Here is a 23,342-nt window from a genome sequence, read left to right as displayed (position 1 = left end):
ACACACACACACACACACACACACACACACACACACACACACACACACACACACACACACACACACACACACACACACACAAAATCTGTTATTTTTCAACACAAAAAGCACCAGAGCCGGATCTTAGATGATAAATTTAATTAGGAAATCAGTGAGGGATGATGCTTTACACCTGGACTGATCTGGAAGTCTCTTCTTTGTACAAAAAGGCAGACACTGTGAGCAATCTGGGTTCATATCAGATGACGGAATTAATCAGATTATATGATGTGATCCACTCACTCACCCTCTCAGTGATCTCAGCGATGTCCTCTCTGTGCTCCCAGCTGGGGAACATGTTGGTGAAGGTGAGTGGCTCCAGACCAGCGTGGATCAGATACGCTTTGGGAGGTTTCTTCTCATTCTTTTCTGTGAGAACAAAACAGCAGCAGAATGGCAGTTTTAAAGACACAGATTTTCTCATTTTCGGAACATTTTGGCACCTAGCAGTCGTTGCTGTGGTAATTCTGCACTGCAGTTCATATTCATTGTTGTGCCGCTGTCTGAGGGTATTCTCAATCTAACATTCAATTATTCAATTAAGAAAGAAAAAGCTAAAATGTTTTATCTCATAAACCCCCCCTCACCTTTTTCTTATTTAATTTATTCATTTTTATTGATTAACTATCTGTTCATTCATTTATTTCTTGTCTTTTTTTTCTTTTTATGTTTACTAATTAATTAATGACTTCATTTATGTTTTTCCCCATTTCTTTCTCTCCAACATACCAGAATGACAGGTTTAGAATATATATACATATGCTTATGCACACACACGCGTATACACACAGACACAGACAGACACAGACACAGAGACAGACACAGAGACAGACAGACAGACACACACACACACCGCATATACTAACATCAAATCAACAGCCTCGACCCTTGTGGAAATTTAGTTGACTGACCTATTTTCAGTGTTCTTATTTCATGTTGTTATTGTTATATTGGATTTTATTAGTTTTGTCAATGTTGTGTCTTTTGTCTTGCAATTAAAAAATAAACAAAACAATAAAAAAATATATAGAATATTACACAGCAGTCAGTAACAGATAATGTTTTATGTATCTAATAACTGGAATATTGAAGTGGAATACCTTTACAGTACTGCAGCACTGTCTCCATGGCACACTTCCTGTCTGAATCCCAGCGGATTCGGGCTGAGCCGGTGCTCTCACTGTCCTGAGGCCACCAGCCCTGCCACAGATACACCTCGTGATGGTTGTCCACCAGGAACAGGGCTGAAAATCACAGAAAGAAAACAAGATGAGAACACCATAATTAGACTTTCAGAGTGAGGACAGTTTAGCTTAAGTGGCCGCTCATCATTTTTTCAGGCAGCTGATTCATGGTTAGGAGTTAGTTTCGACATCAGTTTTCTTGTGCTGCGCTCATGCGCCTTACAGATGCATTGAAACCTCTGAAATCTAACAGCTTGGTTTGATTTTTTTTAAGACATGCTTGGGACAGGCCAAAGATATGTTTGAGGCTATTACGAAACAGTTTTGCACTGACACATTTTTTTTCAATAGTAAAATATCCATCTCTGAACATATTTTAGTCACAATTATTTCATTAACAAATTTAAGAAATCTGTATAACAAATGTTTGTTTAGGTCCCGTGTTAATGTATAAAAATAAATTAAGTTGGGCTGTGATGTCATTTAATGAGTAAAATTAAATTTATTTCTTTTACAATTAAAGCTGAAGTGAAGAAATGAAGAAAAATACATTAGAACACGTGAACATGTTTTAAAAACCTGTTATATAAAAGATCCTATTATTATCTTCACATGCACAGTAAGATGAATGCATGTGTGCACCTGGCTGTGAGGCTGCATAAAGGTCCTCCTGCAAGAACGGCATCGAGTTGACCTCCTTGGGGTTCCTGGCAGGATACAGAAACTCCACAGCTGCAAACTCCCCTGAGCTGCTGCTCAGCTGGTACAGACGTGGTGAGAAGTTAAATCTCCCTGGGTCTGAGGGTCAAAGGTCAACAAATACATAATAATAATAAGTTAATCATACTATCCACAGCTTAATTAACAATCAATGTTAAAATCAGTCTTTGGGTTTCATGCGCTTTGGTTCTCCCACCTTGCAGCATGCAGTCGTACGTTTTCCTGTCCCGCCTCCCGAGAGGTTCCCAGAATCCTGTGGGCTCGGCTCCCTCATCAAACTCCCTGATGGTCACCTTGCTGCTGCTGTGGAGGCCTGTCTCCAGAGGACAGCTGCGCAAAGACAAATATACAGACTGATGAGAACAGCACTATGAAAACAAATCAGAGATGGATTTATCCAAATGCATCAAGGCAATCAATAGAGGATCAAGGAACTTTTCGGTTATTTGTTGGCAGAAGTCAAATGGAAAAATTCCACTCGTTTGAATTTCACCTCTTGGGTCACTTTGACTTGTGCTGACTGAATACTTAAAAGGGAGAAAATGAAGTTTCCACTCACAGCTCTTTGATTTTGTTGGCGGCGGTGCGTGCCACGTCCCGTGTGTGTGGCTGAGACTTGCAGCCGTGCCACAGGTAGATGAGGGCCTGGCTAACGCTCAGCAGCACCATCGAGACTCTGGAGCGCAGACTGCTGCAGTGACAGGCTACCTCCAGCAGGTGGCCCTCCACCTCCACCTCCCCTCGCACACAATACAGACGCCAGTCACCTGAGGGGAGCAGGGGCAGGGCGAGGGTTGAAGGACATACACACTAACGTAACTAAATGTTTTTTTTTACATTTTAGGCTATCTTGCTAATGCTCATATCTCAAAAAATTTGTTCACATTAACTGTGAAAAAAAGGAAAATTCTTTATTAACGTGTAACGTGTTGTTGCCAAAAGAACACAAGAGCTCTGTTTTTTATTTTTTTGACGTGTGGGAAAATATGGAGGTCCGGAAAGTTTCAGTTTTTTTCCCTCAGGAGGGTTGCTGTTCTCGCAATCCATTTCTTCTCTGAGCCACAACACAGTTCTCATATATACTGTATGAGTCACTCTTTATGGGTCGATTATAAATTTATATGACTGCCACAGTGTGACTTTTATTCATTGAGAACAGTCAAAGATCAAGCAAAATATGGACCTCTAAACAGACTATTAGCTTATTAAATCTGTAGAAAAGAAAGATGGAATAGCAGCACAGAGCAAACTGTCTTGATGATTGGTGACTAGTTCCCTTAAGGCTAATTTTAATATTACACACACTTGTATCTCTCTGTGCACAAAACTCCATTTCATTTTTTACTTTCATTGAGTTATTTTTTTAACTAACATCAGTCCTAATCATAAATATCAAATATTCATTAATTTTCAGAATTTTAACCTTTTATACGACAGGTTTTATCATGATGCCACTATGTTTTTAATTTAAAAAATAATTATTTTCATTATACTAAATGCGAAGCAGATTATTTTTATTTTCTGATTATCACAGCCAAGGATATGTCAATGATTAGCAGCAATGTTGATTTTTAGACAGTATTATTTTTTGTGCAGTGTCAAATATCCATACACATATCACTCTACATACTAAATGAACTTTTCAAAATCAGGCTATAAAAAACATTATACTTTTATATAATTTTCTACTTTCGCTGAGATTATTATTTTAAACAACATCAAATGGAAATAGCATGTATTTTCTCCATATGCCAAATATGGTAACACCATACCCAGAAATAATGCAATGCATGTTTCTATGCTTTGATGGCTGTGGGATGAAACATTGCAGTTTGAATGGGTTTCAAGGGCACATGCCACAGTTTTGTTTTTACAGTGTATTTTACACTTATTGTAGGAGCTGAGCTGATTAAAGAAGATTAATCAAAAATACAGAGTCTTGCAAAAATATATGCCATGTGCATGAACACAGCCAAAATTATCAAAAAATGAAGAATGAAAGCATGTAAAATGGTATTAAAGCTGTAATGTCAGCTTACTTTGGGAGTTCTCCTCCTCCTCTTCTCTCTTCCCCGAGTGGATGACCATCCCTCCTTTGAAGCACTGCAGGAAACATGGCGGCTCCTTCCCCTGCTGCACCTGAACCTGGAGGAAGATGAAGTGATAGGTAAGGAGTAAAGCTCACACAACTATATATACAAAAATGGACAGACAAAGAAAACACATACAAACAATGCTCTCTGGCGTACCTGTGCTCCTCGCTCCTCGTCCAGCTCCACGGTCATCAGCGCTGACGTTCCCTTCTCGCTGACCGTGGAGTTGCGGCCCTGCCAGAAGAAGTAGCAGCACTTCTCCTTCCCAGCTCCTGCTGTCTTCTGCTGCTCAGGGTTCTGTCTCCTTCCAACTGATGATGGAGAGAGATTGTTAGAAAGATTTAATGTCTGACTAACGTGAGAACTATTCAGTGCTGCGTACAGGACTAATCATGGAACAGGATCTTATGAGACTAGAATTACCGTCTTGTGGCTGAGTGACTCAGTGAACCAGTAAAATTGTTAACAATCCATGTCTTTCCACACTCACATGTAACCATGACAACTGACAGCGCTTTAAACATGAATGTTGCTGCAAATAAGCTGCATATTCTAAAACATTGATGCGTCACACACATCTTACTCGGCAGCACAGAAGATCACAGAAGATAGACACTTAAAATTAGTGTCACTAATTCAGTATCTGACCACATTTATCCCCTTCTCTCCAAGTTTTGGCACTTAATAATGGCCAAAAAAGTGTTTTTGCAAAACATCATGATGTCACAGTGAAATTGACCTTTGACCTTTTGCATATGACATGTACTCACTTCGCCATTTTCTCCAGTAAAACATTTGTGTGAATTTTTTTCATAATTTGCAAATACATTTTTGAGTTACGGTCAAAACATTTGTGTTTTGTGAGGTCATAGTGAACTTTGACAAAGACATTCTGATCAGTCCATCCTTGAGTCCAAGTGGATGTCTGGGCCAAATTTAAATTAGTTCCCTTAAGGCCCTTGTGTTCACAAGAATGAGATGGTGGAGGTCACAATAACCTTTGACCTTTAATTACTAAATTCAAATCAGCTCTTTTTTGAGTCCAAGTGGACCTTTATGCCAAATTTGAAACAGTTCCCTCTTCCCCTGTTCTTCACATATCGTATACATGAGAATGCAACAAATATGAGGTCAAATTGACCTTTGACCACAAGGCTCTAATCAGCTCATTGCTGAGCCCAAGTAAACGTTTGTGCCAAGTTTGAATAAATTCCCTCAGGGTGTTCTTGAGATCGTGTGTTCAAAAGATTGAGACAGAAAAGGTCACAGTGACCTCTGACTACTAAATTCTAATCACTTTATCCTTGAGTCCAAGTGGACGTTTGTGCCAAATTTGAGCTAGCTCCATTAAGGCCTTTGTGTTCATAAGAATGAGACGGATGAGGTCAGAGTGACCTTGACCTCTGACCACAAAATTCTAATCAGTTCATCGTTAAGTCCAAGTGGATGTTTTTGCAGAATTTAAAGAAATTCCCATAAGGCCTTAAGGATATGGCATCATAATAATAAGTTGTGCAACCCCAAAAATAATGCCTCTGGCCACAGCTGACGCCAGCGAGGAGGCATAGAAATGATTGTTAATCTAATTTCCATCGATCCATTTTCATCTGCTTAACCGGGGCCGGGTCGTGGGGTCAACAGGCTGAGCAGAGTACTTCAGATGTTAATCTCATTTGAAATGGATGATTTAATGTAAACTAGTTGGGAGACTCTTTCATGGTTAACTACTTTGATCTACTACTGTAGAGAATAGAACAGCAGAGGCAATTCAACCACATCATTAAATGTCTGGAACAGAGAACAATGGGGTCTCAATCAAAGATGGACATATTCAGAGTGAGTCAGAGGTATTTCAGAGAAGGCTATGATGTGCAGTTTAAGTGGCCTACGTTTACAGTAAGCCACATAAAAACTAGGGTCATGCAGTGCTTCTTGGGAGGAGGAAAACTGCAAATGATCTTATTAGTGCCATATTAGGCAGTGCAGTAGTTTAACAATATTAGGTTCTTGAATTAAATCATGAATAAAGCTTTATTGACTTTAAATAGAACTCAAGCTCCTCCCGTCTGTGTGTATAAGTGATGGTGCATATGTGTAAATAGATGACACCTACCTGCAGTGCTGACCATGTACTTCCACTTCATCACGTACGTGTCGCCCTCGTGAAACTGGCCGATGCTCTGGCGCGGCAGGCGGCTGTAGTCGAACTCCAGGATGTGCCACACCTCCACCGCCAGCGTGGTGATCTCGTAGCTACGCCACTCCTCAGCCTCCACCAGACCGTAACCGCGGCCCACGTTGAAACCGTCCAGTTTGGTGCAGATGGGCGCCTGATGGACGGGCAGCATCAGGGAGGCGTTGTACGCGTGGGGGTGATCAGAGGTGGATTGCTCCTGGGGTGGACACGAAGGATAGAAATAGGAGGATAGAATGTACATATCATTTGAGGCGGCACCAGACTTAGCTAGAAATATGATATGAATCTGTATTCATGCTTGTTTTCCTTTAAATTCTATAATGCATGTGGAAGAAACTTTGTGCATGTATAATTGAAATTCAAGAAAGACCCATGGGGAATGGGCAGGTTAGGGTCAAGGAACAGATGCAAAAGTGCAGGTGTAATTGTTACTTTTTACTTTGTTACTTTTCTTTATCTGTTATTGTCTTTGTCATTATAGAAGGGCTGTATCGCATTATGCACAAATTATTTTTTTATTCATTTATTGATTTATTTCATTTGTTGAGAGAATGTCAAATATTTACATTATTCTTTGTGTCAGACTGATTATAGTAATACGTATTTTATTAGTATTACTATAATCAGTGTGACTCTGTATTACATTTTGGTACCTTTTGATCAGCGGCATGGTCATTGTTTTTTGTGGGACTGGGTGTTTTCCTGGAGTCGCTCCAGTCCAGGAACTTCTCTTTGAACAGCGTGGTTTCATTGTGTTGAGTCAGTCTGCCGAACACCGCCCAGTCAGGTCGGCCCTGACCTTTCCTACAGGTGAGGAGGACACAGTACTTCAGCCACACAATACCCGTCCTTCCATCAAATGTTCTCAATTCACTGTCCAGCAGCCATATGTTGAATTTGCTTGTTAATGACAAATATGAGAAACACTGAGGCCATCAAGTCAGACTGGAGCTCTACCCTCTGACTAATAACATGTTTTTTGGTGGTTAAGCAGTTTTTTTGAACACCTTATTTAAAGGTAGGCTGAACCACTGCATACATCTGCACACAAAATAAAACTCTAAACACATAAGTGTAAATACGATAAACTGCATTGCAGGTTTTACAGACTGTACAGAGTCGTGGTCACTGGGAAACATCCATCATGACACAAGTACAAGAACTAATTTGTCGTTATCTGATATTTAAAAATCACATACAAAAACACTGGAAACGCATATAAATGTTCCTTCAATAAGTATACACTAAGTGGCAGAAAATTTTACCAGCAACCTTTTTGTAATCGGATGTTTCAGCCTGATGCTTTAGTGTAAAGGAATCATTTCATATTGTGCCTTGAAAACTCATCAGCTATTGATCTGATGACAATAGTCAATATTTGGGAAATCCAATCTGGCCAGTGGATAGTGGGTGCAAAACTTGCGCTTCTTTGTGCCAGGTTTTTTGGCTAATCTTTATAAACAGATGTCTGCATACACGAAGATAAATACAATTTAAAAGGCTCATAAAAAGCTTAATCATTCTTAGCTGTAGCCAAAGTGTTCCTTCTCTCCACATGGACTGTTTACCTGTCGCTCAAACGTGATTAGTCAATACTGGATTACAGGGGACTTATACAAAATTGTTCCCCCATGGCCTACACATATGCAAATATCTGTTTAATAGTATTACATATCATGACTCTAATGCTTGATAAACACCTTCAGTAGAAACTGTTGCAAAATGTGGTAATTTAACACACTATTTTTCATTACATGTTTTTGCATCATCTCTCTCTGTCTATCAGGTGTTTCGAAACCTCCTAAATCACTGAAAACACACATACAGTTTTATAACGATGCAGTATGTTTCCATACTTGGGTATGAGTGGGTTGCACTCTCCCGGGTCAAGCGGGTTGATGTCACAGTTTGTGTAGTCGAAGGTGCCGTTCCACAGGTGTTTGGCCAGCTGGAAGGCCACCTTCCTCTGTGCCAGTGTGACTTCTTTTCCGTGCCATATGTACATCTCACTACCAAAGTCAAACACCAGAACCTGCACAGAAACAGAGAGAAAGACGCTTTTTATTTCTGCAACCCAACAGTGTCATTTTTTATATACATAGTGGCTTTAAATCCCAGGCTGATTTTTAACAGTCAGGATAAATGTTTTGTTTAACGTGTTTATACTCGTCAGGTTGTCTGACCTCCTTGGGGTTGAGCAGGGAACATCGAGGCACCTTGGCCCAGAAATCATCATCTGGGACCAGTTTGTCATCCATCAGGCGATAAATACAGTTTGTCTCTACAATGGCTCCCTCATACAGCTCGTCTTCATCTGGTGTTCCCGCAGCTGCAAGAAGACAGAAAAGAGGATCAGCTTGCATTTCACTGCTTCCAGGACTGTTGTGAGTTTATCAATACAAATCCTTACACTGATAACTCGACTGCCCTCCCAGAATCTTCCAAAAGTCCTTGGCAGCATGGCTGTGTGTGCTGACACCCTCCTCGATGACCTGGACGTAGTTAGCTCGGCACCCCAGATCTCTCTTTCTCTGGATGAAGTTTGCCAACTCTGAAGCCTGAAAAAATGTCAGAGAACTAAAATTAAAGCCTTTATGCCTACACGCACCAGTCAAGATGAACTTACAGTTTACATCCATGCCTATGGAAACATGGATGACCTTTGACCTTCTGGATATATAGCAAGGTCATTGTGACCTTGACCTTCAACCTCCAATTTAGAAATAGTATATTGTTGAGTCCAAGTGGGAGTTTGTGCCAAATTTGAAGAAATTCCCTCAAGGTTCTCTTGAGATATCACATTTGAGAATGAAATGGATACAAATTCACACTGACCTTGACCTTTGGCCACCAAAATCTACTTTATTCATTGTAGAATGTAAATAGATGTTTGTGCCAAATTTGAAGAAATTCCCTTAAGGTGTTCTTGAGATATCATGTTCACGAGAATGAGCAGAATCCAAGGTCACTTTGACCTTTGACCTATGACCTATGACCATCAACATTCAATAAGTTAATTTTTGAGTCCAAGTTGTTGTTTGTGCATCTACACATACAGTATTTTTAGGTTTATTTTCTCAAACCGTAGACTACCTGATGGTTTTGAGGGAAAAAAGTTCATGTTCATGACTCAGGAAGAAGAGTCTGCAAACTCTAATGACCTAATCTCAAACAACCCCCTCATAAAGAATGAAGGCCGTGGCACAGAGCATTCCTTTATGTCCAATTGAGGTCAGCGCTCTGTTCAGCCAATCACAGCTCATCAGACCAGGCTTTAAACAATAGCCGTATTTTGTGTCTGCTTCCTGCAACAACCCCCAGACACACATACACACATTTCCTTTCAACACACACTTCTTCCTGCACTGTGCCACCATTACTTCCTCTCAGCTCTGTGTTTACATCCTGCACGTGAAGTCTGCCCCACATAACAGCACCTTGACTCCACCTGTGTTGACAAAAGTCCACCCAAACTGGCTCTTTCTCAACATATTTGAGTTATTTTTGCAGCGCCCTGAAGCCAGACTCACCTTGTTCTTTTCAATGACGTTGGCGAACTCTCCGGTCCAGACGAAGCAGTGATGGGGCGTGATGAGCAGGAAACAGTCGCCACTGTTCAGGGAGGAAGCTCTGGGCTCCACCAGCCTGGTCTGGACGTGCCGGCGGCCTGGTATTACACAGGCAGGCAAAACACAATACGAAGACAGGTGGCTTATCAGTGAGAGCTCTGATTATCACTGTCAGCGTGCCTGGATTATCAGAGTAGAGGTGTCGGGGCAACAATGTGACAGCCATCACCATTTAACCCCGTACATGTATGTACATATATCTGCATTGTACCCACTGTACCCTTAATATTAAAACCTCGTTCCAACTATTTCATGTAACGTGAAAAGTCTGCTTCCTATATGGAATCAAAAATGTTTCTAATTACAAACTCAACAGTTTCAGGAGCCTCCGCACCTTCAGGTTGGGAAATCTAACCTCCTCACAAAGTGCTGTGATAGATTTGCTGTGGATTATAGACAGAGGGGTTCTGCAGAGAGGATCAGCCCAGGACAGTGTGAGGTGACCCGGGGAGAGTGATTTAGAGCCACAGCTGTCACCCACAGACGTGTGGAGGAGGTGCAAAGACACCAAAATAGATCAACTCTCATCTCCCTTTTTAGATATCCTCTGGAAAGGACGCTCTTGAAGCAGCATCCTTCCAAAGCTTTGTGTCAAACAAAAGCTATTTGTTTTTCCATCCTCTTAACCCTTTGAAACCTGAGACGATTGGCCTGATTTCGTTCTAAAACTTGAGAAGAAGGTAATGAAATTACTGAAAAGTACAATTAAGTTACTTAAAAAATAGCACAAAAAACAAAAACAAACAAACAATGGAAATTAAAATAAAAAATACAAAATAAAAGCATGATCTGTAACTACGGGCTTAATAAGTAATAATAAATTTATGGCAATTTTTTAAAATATATATAATTATGATTATTATAAATTTCAAAAGTATTTGCGTCTTTCTATTGCATAGACAGCCAAGGTTTAACCCTCTGAAATCGTAGCAAATAGGGTTGATTTCTTTCAAAATAAAAACATTACATGCAATAAGGCAATTTGAGAAGTAACTCAAAAATTAGCAAGAAGTATGTAAAGCTACAAAAAAGTTATTAAAAATTTGCACACAAAAAATAAAATAAATAAAAAATAATGGTTTGTAAAATAATTTTTATATATTTGATTAATAATTAAACATAATAATAAATCATAATAACAATTTGATAATTATAAATATAGTTTTCTGGATATTTTTCCCAAGTTTTTCTAAATCAACTTATTTTTTTCAATTTTTGGAATATTTCTTGCCAAGTTGCTCATCCCCCTCTCTGCTAGTGTTGCATTAAATGGTTATTTTAGCCAGGTACCAACGGACTATTGCCTCCACACGGTTGGATCTCTAGGCAAGTTTCTATTAAACCTCAATTGTGCAAACTGAAATTGAAAGTACAAAATAGGCTGAATGGAAACACGTCAATTTGAAATAACTCCCTTTAATACCAGGCTGGCGTGAGGTGGTATTTCAGGCAATTTGAAAAAGCCATATTTTGCAAAACTGTAATGGACACACTTTTTTGGCTTTCATAGGTCACATGATGTTATGGCTATGTGCTTGTCAGTAGGAACTGGCACCACCCGGCATGATGCAGCAGGCGCTACAAGAGGTGTTATTGCATCACATAACTCTTTAAAAGTTGAGCTGTTGTGAACCCACAATTTCTCTGTGAAATCGTGGTCTATCGCCTCCCAGAAATCCCTTACACGTGGCTGCTCCTACGTATAAGGGGCTCGCCTTTTCATTATCGCTCGCATAACACGCCTCGGTGGCCTTCGATTGGAAATAACGATGGTTAGTGCAGTGGCTCGGAATGTTATCGCCAGAGGAGAAGTCACATAACATCACTCAGCGCAAACATGGTCATCTCACAATTGTGTTTTATCAACATATCAGAAAAGACAGCTTACGTTTTGCGCAAATCTGTAATGGAAACCCCTCATTTCACTCCCAAGTTACAATTATTCTTATTACTTTGTTTTCATTTTGTAAAATAATATTGAACAGGCAGCACAGAGGTTGGCAACAATCTACTGACAGCTGGGCTGTAGGAACGTGGGCAAGAAAACAATTGTTGGTAGTCATAGAAATTTGACAGTTGTGTTTTCCATCATCTATCAGCCATTACAGCTGCATTTATTAGAGTCAATTATATCTACATGGACTCTTCTCAAAATGCGTTAATGTGTTATTGCTGGAACTATGATGAAGTCAACTAAGAGTAGGATGAAACAAATTTAAGAAAATATCCTGTTGCCCTGTAGTGGATGCAGGTGCACCTGTCTGTTTATGGTCTGATCAGCTGGTTCACTCAACTGACCTTTGACCTGTAAGAGCATGAGTTTCTTGTAAGGCACGCGCTGTTGTTGGACATCTGCTCGGAGATGTTGACGCTGCGCAGGTTGACGTTGCTGAAGTTCTCTTTGCTGGCCAGACCAGCAAGAGCCACATCAGAGAACCCAGAGTTCTTATTCACTGCGGTGAACACAAAAGAGCACAGAGGGGGGACATGAGACAGAGGGACACACGCATAACACCCAATATTCAATCATTACATTTAGCTCAGATGAACACACGAGACAACAGCTAGAGGGTAAATGACCTTTCAAGCCTGACACTGAAGGTCTCTATACAAGTGTAACAAATATAGAACTGTCCACAGACAGTTAAAGTGTTTGTACTGCTGTCAGAGAGGTGAAGGAGTACGTTATGGCAGTGACATGACATTGACTTTGTGGGTTATCTAACCCTCGTAACATGCTGCAGACCACGTCCAGCTTTTAAAGGGACTGCTCTGCACCATGACGGGAATCTGATTCAAGTCACAGATGTAGGTCAGTATGAGTCCTGCATGGAGAGACAATTTATAGACTGTATAATATCAGTATGTTTAGCTTTGATCTGAGATTGAGATGTTCTGTTCGATGTTTGTGTCAAAATTTTCTTAAGGCCGTCTTGAGATATTGCAAAAATCCTTAAAGATATCACATTCACAAGTGTGCTTGAAAAATTGCGTTCATAAGAATGAGACTTATAAAAGGTCACAATAACCTTGACCTTTGACCACCAAAATCTAATCAGTTCATTATTGAGCCAAAGCAGACATTTGTGCCAAATTTGAAAAAATTCCCTCAAGTTCTTCTTGAGAAATCAAGTTCTTGAGAACCAACGACCCCCAAAACATAATGCCTCTGGCCAAGGCTGTTGCCAGTGCGGAGGCTTAAGAAAAAACAAAACAAAAAAACCCATGGAAATCAAGGTTTTATATTGCAACACAGGGAATTATACTTAGGGTGTTATCGAGCAAATTTAGAATTCATTTTGTCCCTTGTTTAATCCCTGAGTGTTTTGCTGTCATCATCCACTCTCACTCACTCTTCTCAGCCTTCATCCTCTTGCTCTCCAGCAGGCCGATGTTGAGCCTCTGCTCTGTGTACTCGTGTCTGATGTCCTCTCTGGCAGCCAGCATCTTCAGAGGGTTTCTAGATGACTGGACGTTACGCGCCGGGCGCACCGCTCGCTTGTGCTGCACCATCTCCGAGGTCAGCCTTTGGAGGGATCAAAAGAAAAAGGGCATCGTCAACAGAGAAAGATCAGAGTCACAATGATGATCTAGTTAGAGTTTTTACTTAAAAATGACCTCCAGCAGTGAGAGCTTACTTTGGCACCTGGGGACCGAAGATGGCATCAAAGTCTTCGTCTATCGTCACCTTGTTTATGGTGACGGGGAGCTCCTCCATTTGGCGGTAGAACTTGGAAAAAGTTTCATCTTCGAGGGTCATCACTTCCTTTACCTTCTTCTGTGTGACAGTGATGGTCGCTTCTGGCAGTCCAATCACTAAGGGGGAACAAAATGAAGCCGTGTCAGGATAACACAAGCTATTATCATGTTTACATAACTTCATTATTGCTATATGCAACTGTTCATGCTCAGTCATTGCTCAAGTCAGCAACAGCATCAGTGTTGACAAGTGTGACTCTTAATAACAGAAACTCAGACCGCCTGCTTGTTCAGAGCTTTGTGCTGAAATCAAGCCAAGTAAATTTATGGCTGTAACAACTGTGTGTGATATGTGTGGTGCGTGTGCCGTTGTGCAGAGATCAAGGCCGTTCCAGATCTGAACCTGGAGTCGGACTTGAAGCTGGATAAACTGGAGTCATTCCTCGGCAAGATCAACAGTAAAGGTCAGTCATGTTCAGCATGTTGTCTCCGAGTCCATCATGCCTCTGCTTGGCACCGTGCTCAGTCACTGGGTGCAGAAAAAAAAAAAAAAAAAAAAAAAAAATCAAGTTATTTCTTTGTTTTTGCTTTTCTTCTTTAATTGTTTTTGCTAATTTATGGCTCATTTTGTTGCAATTTTTACTAATCTCTTGCTAATTTTTGGGCCAGTTCTTCTCAAGTTCTTGAAAGAAATCAATTAAATTGAAACTGATTTGTGAAGAAAACTTGAAATAAGGCTAGCAAAAGTGGCACATTTATGCACGCATCCTTTAGATTTTCATTATATCCAACACCATTTTTGAATATATTCATGAGTCAAAACAATATATATTGGGTTAAACAATGTGAAAGATTCTGCACTCAGTGACTGAGCACGGTGCCAAGCAGAGGCATGATGGACTCGGAGACAACATGCTGAACATGACTGACCTTTACTGTTGATCTTGCCGAGGAATGACTCCAGTTTATCCAGCTTCAAGTCCGACTCCAGGTTCAGATCTGGAACGGCCTTGATCTCTGCACAACGGCACACGCACCACACATATCACACACAGTTGTTACAGCCATAAATTTACTTGGCTTGATTTCAGCACAAACCTCTGAACAAGCAGGCGGTCTGAGTTTCTGTTATTAAGAGTCACACTTGTCACCACTGATGCTGTTGCTGACTTGAGCAATGACTGAGCATGAACAGTTGCATATAGCAATAATGAAGTTATGTAAACATATTTATTGTCAGTCACAAACAGTAAACGGACACTAAATATGAATCCTTCTGCACTTCAGACTCATGCATATTGATGGAATCCCATGTTTAATACTCTATTGGGCTTTAGTGAGCTAGCAGAAGTCTCACAGCAACATCACACTTCAGTGCTGATGGTGTTTGTGGTTTTGGAGATGGTGATGATAAATATGGCATTCAGTGCAACACCAAAGAAAGAGAATAAAACCTTCGATATCAGATATCTCCTCCATGTCTTTTGAAAGAGAAGCAAAGGCAAACGATTACACTGTGTTCAATCAGTGCAGCGACTGTCAATAAAGTCTACACAACACTTCAGTTAATAACCTTTATGAGTGTCTGGTGACAGTTAAGGACATAACAAAGTCATGTCATTAAGTCTAAATCAGACTGCAGCAGCAGCTCAATCCCTAAAGTCTTCATTAACCAGCTTACAAATGTGAGCGGCTCCACATGACAGCAGTGTGACAGAAGAACAGGTAACAACAGGATACACGAGTGTAGTACAGAGAAGACACAGAGGAATACAACAGTCAAACTGACCTTCCTGTGGTTTGGAGATGGCAGGGCTGCTGTTTTTGGGTTTGGAGGATACTGGAGACTGGAGCGCTGAGGGGGAGGCCAATCCTGTTGTATTAACACAGACAGACATGAACATACAAAATCCCAAAAAGGATGACATGGTCACTCTACTCTATATATGGTATAATGTACAAATTGTGAAAAAAGTTTTTAAAGGTTTGTAGGATTAGGGGCATCTATTGGCAGGAATAGTATATAATATTCATAACTATGTTTTTATTAGTTTATTATCACCGGAAAATAAGAATTGTTGTGTTTTCTCTACCTTAGAATGAGTCATGTTGTTTCTAAAGTGCACAGAATGGACAAAGCAAACACTGGCTCTAGGAAGGGCCATTTGTGTTTTTGTTTTGTTATTTGCAGGGTGTTTTTAGTTTTTAGCACTTTTGCATCAGCCACCATAGTCCTCCTACAACTTGGCACATGGAAGAAGTTTGAGTTCTGCAACCTCACTGCTAGATGCAACAAAATCCTACACAATGGACCTTTAACATGATTAATTTCCACTTTAATTTCATAGGTTAAGAAAAAAATCATCAAACACAAATTAAACCCTTTCTCAGCTGCCCCCTCTGGCTGAGCTCAGAGCTAACGGGGAACAGCTCCAACCATACAGTCATTTTCTGCCTGAGCAGAGTGCTGTCTGCTGTGTCTGAGCCTGATGGAGGGAAAAGAGGAGTCATTTTCCCCTGGCTGCTAATTGAGACGGGGCTTTGGAGGATTCAGCCCAGAGAGCTGACAATGAACTCTCTCTGGTGTAACGACTGAGTGTAATTCAGCATGCGTGCTTCTGAGAGATGGAGAAAGAGGACTGTAGAGGTTTCTTGTGTCCAGTTTGTCTCTGACCTTTCTTCATCATGCGTGCAGCCACGGTGAACTGGGTGGAATCGTTGGCGGCTCCGTGGCCTTTTGTCTTCCAGGCCTCCTCCTGGGCCACAATCAACTGTTTCCTCTCCTGGATGGACATGCGGGCCTCGATTTCCTGGACCTCCATCTCAGTGTCGGCTATTCTCTGATAAAAGAGAGACAGGAGGGGAGAGAAGTTACTGTAAGTTACAATGAAAGCTCCTGATGGATTAAATGTTAAAGGAACAACCCACCTCAAAGTACTACATGGTGATGTATCATCAGTTTGATGTATTCCAAAAAGCACTTGTGATTATGTATTTTCATCTTGTACCCACTTTGAATCAAACTGTACCCACAACAGTACATTTTGTTGGATTTTTCAGAATGATTTGGGCCACTGGACTTGATCAGGAGCACATTTGTTTTTGAGCTCTATTATAGCTTTTTTGGAAGTATGGTGTCATTTGACACCAGAGCAACAGGAAAAACAAACCACCTAAAAACACAATGGTACCATCTTAACCCTGATTAAAGGTAGGTTGCCCAAAACCTTTAATGAGTGTTGCCTGATAGAACTGACAAATTTTTGACAGAAAAAAATGTTGCTTAAAACTTTCCTTCCATGTCACGCACCAGGAGAATTTTGTTATGTTGCAGACACATCTATTTCATATTTGCCTCTGGGTAGTCACGGTAGGCTTATGACACATGTATTGGAGTTTTGTGTGTCACTGCATGAGCAACATATAATATATACCAGGGGCCGTATTCACAGACATCTGAGAATACTCTCAGGGAGCTCCTAACTCTGCCAAACAACTATAAAGGAATTCTAGCTTAAAAGTGATTTAGGAAAATCTTCAGACTAACTCTGAGTGAGGAAGAGACAGGCACTTTTATCTTAGTGGGGGGGTGGAGGTGATCCTGTTGCCTGGTATGACACATTCTTTTAACAGACGTGATTGGTTGTCACAGACATGCCTTTTTGTGAGTCTGCAAGGTGTAAATTAAATTAACTGCGTCACAATATGAGAATGACAAAGCACTGTTTGTGTGATCTCACTGCTGCACTGTAACATTTTTCCAGTTGCAAATATTATTGTGGTGTTCTCACCTTATTTCTTCCCATTTTGAGTATATATCTAAAGAGATTGACCATAAACATTATTTCATTATGTCACTGTCATGCAGTGTTTAGAGAATATTTCTCCAACCTTTTTGTCTCTTTTCCACAATTTTCTCCTCTTCTTTAGAAACGCTTAAAAAGTCCTCCCTGTTTTCTTTTCAATCTTAGAAGCTCTTTTAAGGGCAAAGACACGTCATGATTAACTTTTATCTTTATCAGAACCTGGTCTTAGCTTCAAGGGGAAATTCTTAGAAAACATCATAATTCCAAGAATTTTCTTAGAACTATGTCACTAGGAGGAACTTTTTGTACTAGGAAGCTTTGTTAGATTGTCTAATCAATTGGCAGACATCCAAAAATACCAAAAGTGCACATCCTTGTCCATGTCGTCTTCTTGCATTCAGTAGTAAAATCTCTTCCTCTTCAAATCCCTCAAAACTCAAAAGGATAAAAATAATACAAATATACAAAATAAACAGCTGACAGAAGGATATCCTACTAATCAGAATCATGTAACTAAACAAGCCAGCTGAAGAATAGCATCTGGTTACCATGGAGATGACTGACACCTTTGCTGAAGTATAAATCGAAAACTGACGAGCTCTGTTTATGTTTCTGTCAAGCAACTTACATCATAAGTGTCGGGCAACTTAGTATGTTTTTAAAAGTGATTAAGTGTTTAAATGTGGAATTTTCCTTTAACAGTGGGTCACATTCACAAGACAAAGCAGCCAAGCAAAACAAAGACACCAAAAGGAGGATAATCAATCCACAGCAAGCACATTAATCTCTGCCTCATACTGAGAAAAGGCTGTTTACCAAAATTTGAAGAAAAATGATTGATTTCCTTTCTTTTCTGCTGGATGCACATGACTTCAAACATGTTTTAGTGTCACTCACAAAGTTAAAATGACAGAAATGTTAGTTAAAGTGAAGAAAAAGAACAAAAGCAGACAATATCCTTTAGTGACCAATTATAACATAAGTCATATGGTGCTAATTTTGATTTGACTGTGTGTGTTTGCCACAAGGGAGGGGGATTTAGGCGGAATTGCGAGAGCACTGAATGCAGTATTAACGGGGTCACCTTCCGTCTCCAGGGGTGTCTCTCATCCACCTGCATGGGCCTGGGAGATCTGGTGGTCTTCACAACCAGAGGGATGAATGAGGGAGGTAAGAAAGGATGAGGATTAAGAGATAAGGATGAAAAGATGGTAGAAAATGTCCAAGCTCTGCACAGGAATTACAAGCTGCAGGGGCTGCCATGCTGATTCACAGGCATAGTGGCAAAGCTTAGGGACAAGGAGGAATATTTGGTGGCATAAAACAGGAGCGGGGGGCTTTGGAGCACTAGCGATACATAATGTGCACTTGCTACAGCTGTTTGGCCAGCGTGGCTGCTGCTGAGCGAGCAGAGCGACTCAACAGTTTGTGGGTTTGTAATGTGAAAGAATGCCAAATAACCACACGTGTGGTATGAGAGCATTGTGGAAAGCATCACTCTGTGCAGGAAAGATGCATATTGAAACAATGGGGTTTGTGAATTGTTTTTGGATTTCAGAGCTTTGTAAAAAAAAAAAAAGGTGGGGAGGAGGGGGAAGCAAGCAAAGGGAGGGCAGTGCATGCAGGTAGACGAAGTGCTGCAACTTCCTACCTGGCTGGCTGATTCATCAGGGGAAGGAGAAAGGAGAGGAGGCTCAGGAGAGAAAGTGGAGGCAAAGACCGGCTCCTACAGAGGCAGAGCCGTGGAAAGAGGAAGTCGTTTTTAAAGGGGCACACAAAGATTTTACACAGGAAGATCAGTGTGCTCACTGATGCTGGGCAGCCTGCAGAAACTGTAGAATAATGTCTGATAATCTCTGTTGATGTCATAGTGATGACATCAGGGTTACGTTGGTTTGAGCTTGGAAACTACACATTTATAACAGAAAGCCTATGTAACAAACAGGGGATATGGCGCTAGAAAGATGTATTTTGGGAACTGTAGGATCCAGTGTGTTTGGAGCTGTACTCATGCTGGGAACCACAAGTCAGGATATATCAGCTACTGTTGCTTCCATGTTGACCAGTCCCTCAAATTTATAGCAGTGCAATATTGAATCACTTCATTCATTAACTTACTGTTCAGGTACATTTAATCTAATCTCAACTGCCATTTATAATACATATCCAGTAGATGTACAGCAACATTAGCATACATTTAGCTTCATGTTTCTGGCCACCAGACAAAGGCAAATGTTCATCCTATGTTTATGTGTTTTGGGCTTAGCTGTTAGCAGCTATCGTTAAATAGTTCTCCTCCAGCTGACTTTAACACAGACTTGTTACTTACAATGTAGCATAATCAGTAAAAAAATTAGTGTGTGATCCCGAACAGTTTTAGAGTTTACTGCTTCCTTTGGTCTCGAAGGTTTCTGGGTAGATCTCTGTTCACCCTCCATTTTTTTACCCCTGCATTCATAGAAATATTACGGAGTACGTGAGCTCAGCGGCAGCTGAAGCCCCGAGCAGCTGGAGAGGAAACAGGAGGCAGAGCAGAAGAGTGTGCCAAGCTGTTTGAACTTAATGTCAACAACAGCTCTAGCCTTTGAGAGGTTGGACAAGTGATAAGAATTACAGTCTTATGCCCCGGCCTTCATAAACAGCTCACATTACCAATAAATATCTTTAGCAAATGTATGATTATTAGAGACAAACTTGAAACACACAGACACATAAAAACACACCCACAGTGTGAGAGATTGAAAGAGAAATCCTTGACACAATAATAACTCTGAAAGCCAACAAGCAGAGGTGAATTAGAGAAGCACACACTTACGGTGCTGTACAACACCTTCACCGTGATTGTACAGGGAAACACCCGCACACAGTACCACCACCAATACCATCACGTTACACACACACACATACACACACACACACACACACACACATATATAGCTGAATGTGTATAACACTCAGGGTGGATTTATCAAGAGTCTGTTAGCAGCAGCCAGGATATAAAATTTAGATCATTAATCATGAGTAATTTGAACACACTTGATAAATACCACTGCAGCATGTGTGTGTGTGTGATTTCAGCCTCGCACACTAGCCTTACCCATAGCTGGTCGGACACAGCAAAATCATCGATCATCATCAGTGCTTCATTGTCCTACACACAAGCAGGCCCAGGAGAGAAGGGACATGTTTGCTCTGATGTCCCGAAAAAAAACAACTCCCTAAAAAGACCTAATATCTAGACATTATAAACTGCTACTTTTTAAGACCCTTTAACCCTTAAACTTGGATCGACATCGGTTTTCTCATGAGGCATTCAGACGCCTTTCATAAGCTATTTGACACTTTGAAACCTGAGCAAAAAAAGGCAATGACCAATCTGTGACGGAATGTCCCACATATCACAAGAAATTACTCAAAGATGACAAGAAAATTAAATTTAGTTTTAAAAGGGGGAGGATTATTAGAAACCTCTCCAAAAGAAAAAAAAGTAAAAATTTCAAGTAAACTGTATTTATGATAATGATAATTTAATTTTTTTTCAGTTTGTTTTTTTTACTTTGTTTTTTTTTTGTGTGCTCATTTTCACATGATTTTCTAGTAACTTTTTATAACTACCATTTTGCTAATTTTTGGGCCATATCCTTTAAAGTTGCTTGTTGCCTTCTCACCATGTTTTTGATAGAAAGAAATTTGCTCAGGTTTAAAAGGGTTAAGTAGCTAAGTACTGACTAGACTATTGTATGTCTGTAACAAAGACCCTGTCCTCGGTTGGAATAACAGAAGTAATAGAATTATAGTCTTTATTGACTCTGCTGTTTGCATTTGCTTGACTCTGCTCAGTTTGTATCTGCCTAATCTTTAGCGTTGCTCCTCTTTAATCTACAACAGGAAATTGACTGAATTGTGTCCACTGGAACTGATGAATGGGAGGATGAAAACAAGATCGACTGTCCTTCCCCTTCACCTCTGATTAGCCATCACTTGATTAAAGACATCATGTTTGTCCTGATTTGATTAAAACATCATGCTTTTTGTAGAAAACATTCAGAAAAAAACAGCAGTTTGAAATCAGCTCATTCACAGCTGCATCAGAGACAAAACTCCTCCTGACCTGAAATGAACTGAAACCTGAAATCAGACTACATGCACGCGGGGCTGCGGAGCCGGCCTGAACAAACCCTGATAAGCAGCAGGGAAACAAAAACAGCCCTGCTGGTGTGGATGGCAGCTGTTGTGAATATGTCTAAACAGAGAGGTACATGTCGCGTCCCACCCAAATCTTCCCTTCAAAAACAAACATGCGAGGATGCCAACACAGAAACACGCTCAACATGCAGAGGATGAAATGAGCTTTATTTTTTAAAAAGGTAGAAGACATGCAAACAGAGACAAAGGCAAACAGAAGAATGAGAGATTACATGTAACATGCAGTTCAGTGGAAAGAAGCCAGGCAAGAAGAAACACAGAGACAAGCTTACAGAGACAGTTAGTCATTACTGTCACTGACTCTTCACAGCTATTCAAACAGTTATTTTGAAAGCGCACACAAAGTAATCCACTATTCCCTGAGTGAAAATAAACTTTGCATCTCAATTTATGTGTACTGTTGGCAAAATTGGCCTTTCAAATTCTTTCAATACACGTTAATCTTAATAATCTCTTATAACAACTGGAACAATTATTTATTATATTCTAGAGATAAATGAAACTGCTATGTATGGAATCCTTTGGATGCCAAAATTAAAAGAAACCCATCTGAGCATATTAAAATTTTATTTCCTATTTGTGTATGAATAATGTGTGACAAAAGTAAAATTTAAAAATCCTATTTTTCATTAAATTATCACTTATAACTACTATCAAAATTAAAATGATATTTGCACAATACTTTTTAGTATACTCCTAACCACAATATTGACATAATAATGGCAATACAATTAAATTAAGGAGAAATGTACATTTACAAGCTGACAATTTACTCGTTGAATTTGAAAATTGAATTTTAAACTGATATCTTACATTTAAATTATGTTCGTGCTTTAGCTTATCTACATTTAAAGCCAGTTTGCAATTTAAATTTCACATTTAGGTCACACAATGTCTGCTGATCTTCAAATTAAATGTCTGTATCACATTTATTTATGCTGAACAGTACACTGAAAATCTTTCCAAATTAAATTTTCACTTCAATTTTCGGTTGTAATTCTACATTTCTTTTTTTTTAATATATTAATTGAAGTTTTACATAAAAATTGTGTGCATCATGCACACACAAATAAAAAAACTATCTCATTTTAATTAAATGATTTCATTTTAATATCGGCAACCATAGACTTCCATATCCACGGAATGAAACAGCCCCATGAAATAACGTGCAACTGATCCAGATACGACTGGTATCTGTTCTACTGCCACGACTGAGATAAATGCAGAGTAACTCTTGATACAATCCAAGCACAAAAACATGCAACAGCTCTGTATGAAGAAAGAACACAAGGAAAGAGACAAAGAGATCAAAAGAAAGACACGGACATGGACAATACACAACCTCTCTGTTTAGAGATATCCAAAATTGTTACCACGTGCCTTTGCAGGTTTCTACTGCAAAACTGATTATTTAATGGCTGTCGTCCTTCTGACATTCCTTTGACTCTAAAGTTACATGTCAGAAGAAGAAGATCAAAAGCATCTCTGAAACTCAGTTTAAAACACAGTCTGACTTCAGAGGCTCGTACATCCACAGTGTCATAATGCGACACTGCGGATCAAATCAAATTACTGAGGCCTCGTCACTGCCACTGTGTTAGTGCTGCATTCAAGTCTCACAGGCACACAGTAGAATGCTAAAGTGGCTGTTAATAGCAGCTCCCTTGCAGTGTTCACGTGTTTGAACTTGTTTTGAAGGTACCGACTGGAATTTGAACCACAATTTGGATGCTTTTGAAAGGTAGGTAGTACTGTGTTTCAAACAGGAT

General features: G+C 40.0%; 1 protein-coding gene across 1 annotated transcript in view; it reads right to left on the bottom strand.

The window, feature by feature from the left end:
* svila (supervillin a) overlaps positions 1-23,342 on the bottom strand; it is a 63,451-nt gene that overhangs the window by 3,714 nt on the left and 36,395 nt on the right. The window contains 23 exon segments of the mRNA XM_042510894.1: positions 287-408; positions 1,140-1,283; positions 1,866-2,021; positions 2,140-2,273; positions 2,503-2,710; positions 3,983-4,088; positions 4,193-4,347; positions 6,150-6,429; positions 6,887-7,037; positions 8,090-8,265; positions 8,417-8,562; positions 8,644-8,791; positions 9,764-9,900; positions 12,161-12,199; positions 12,202-12,315; positions 13,216-13,388; positions 13,501-13,678; positions 14,492-14,578; positions 15,351-15,434; positions 16,236-16,401; positions 18,452-18,508; positions 19,019-19,093; positions 20,465-20,518. Of these exon segments, the coding sequence (XP_042366828.1) occupies positions 287-408; positions 1,140-1,283; positions 1,866-2,021; positions 2,140-2,273; positions 2,503-2,710; positions 3,983-4,088; positions 4,193-4,347; positions 6,150-6,429; positions 6,887-7,037; positions 8,090-8,265; positions 8,417-8,562; positions 8,644-8,791; positions 9,764-9,900; positions 12,161-12,199; positions 12,202-12,315; positions 13,216-13,388; positions 13,501-13,678; positions 14,492-14,578; positions 15,351-15,434; positions 16,236-16,401; positions 18,452-18,508; positions 19,019-19,093; positions 20,465-20,518 (3,090 nt within the window).

Source organism: Plectropomus leopardus, chromosome 21 (assembly GCF_008729295.1).
Source record: "Plectropomus leopardus isolate mb chromosome 21, YSFRI_Pleo_2.0, whole genome shotgun sequence".
In the NCBI taxonomy this organism is placed as follows: Eukaryota; Metazoa; Chordata; class Actinopteri; order Perciformes; family Serranidae; genus Plectropomus; species Plectropomus leopardus.
This window is presented reverse-complemented; position numbering and strand designations above follow the sequence as displayed.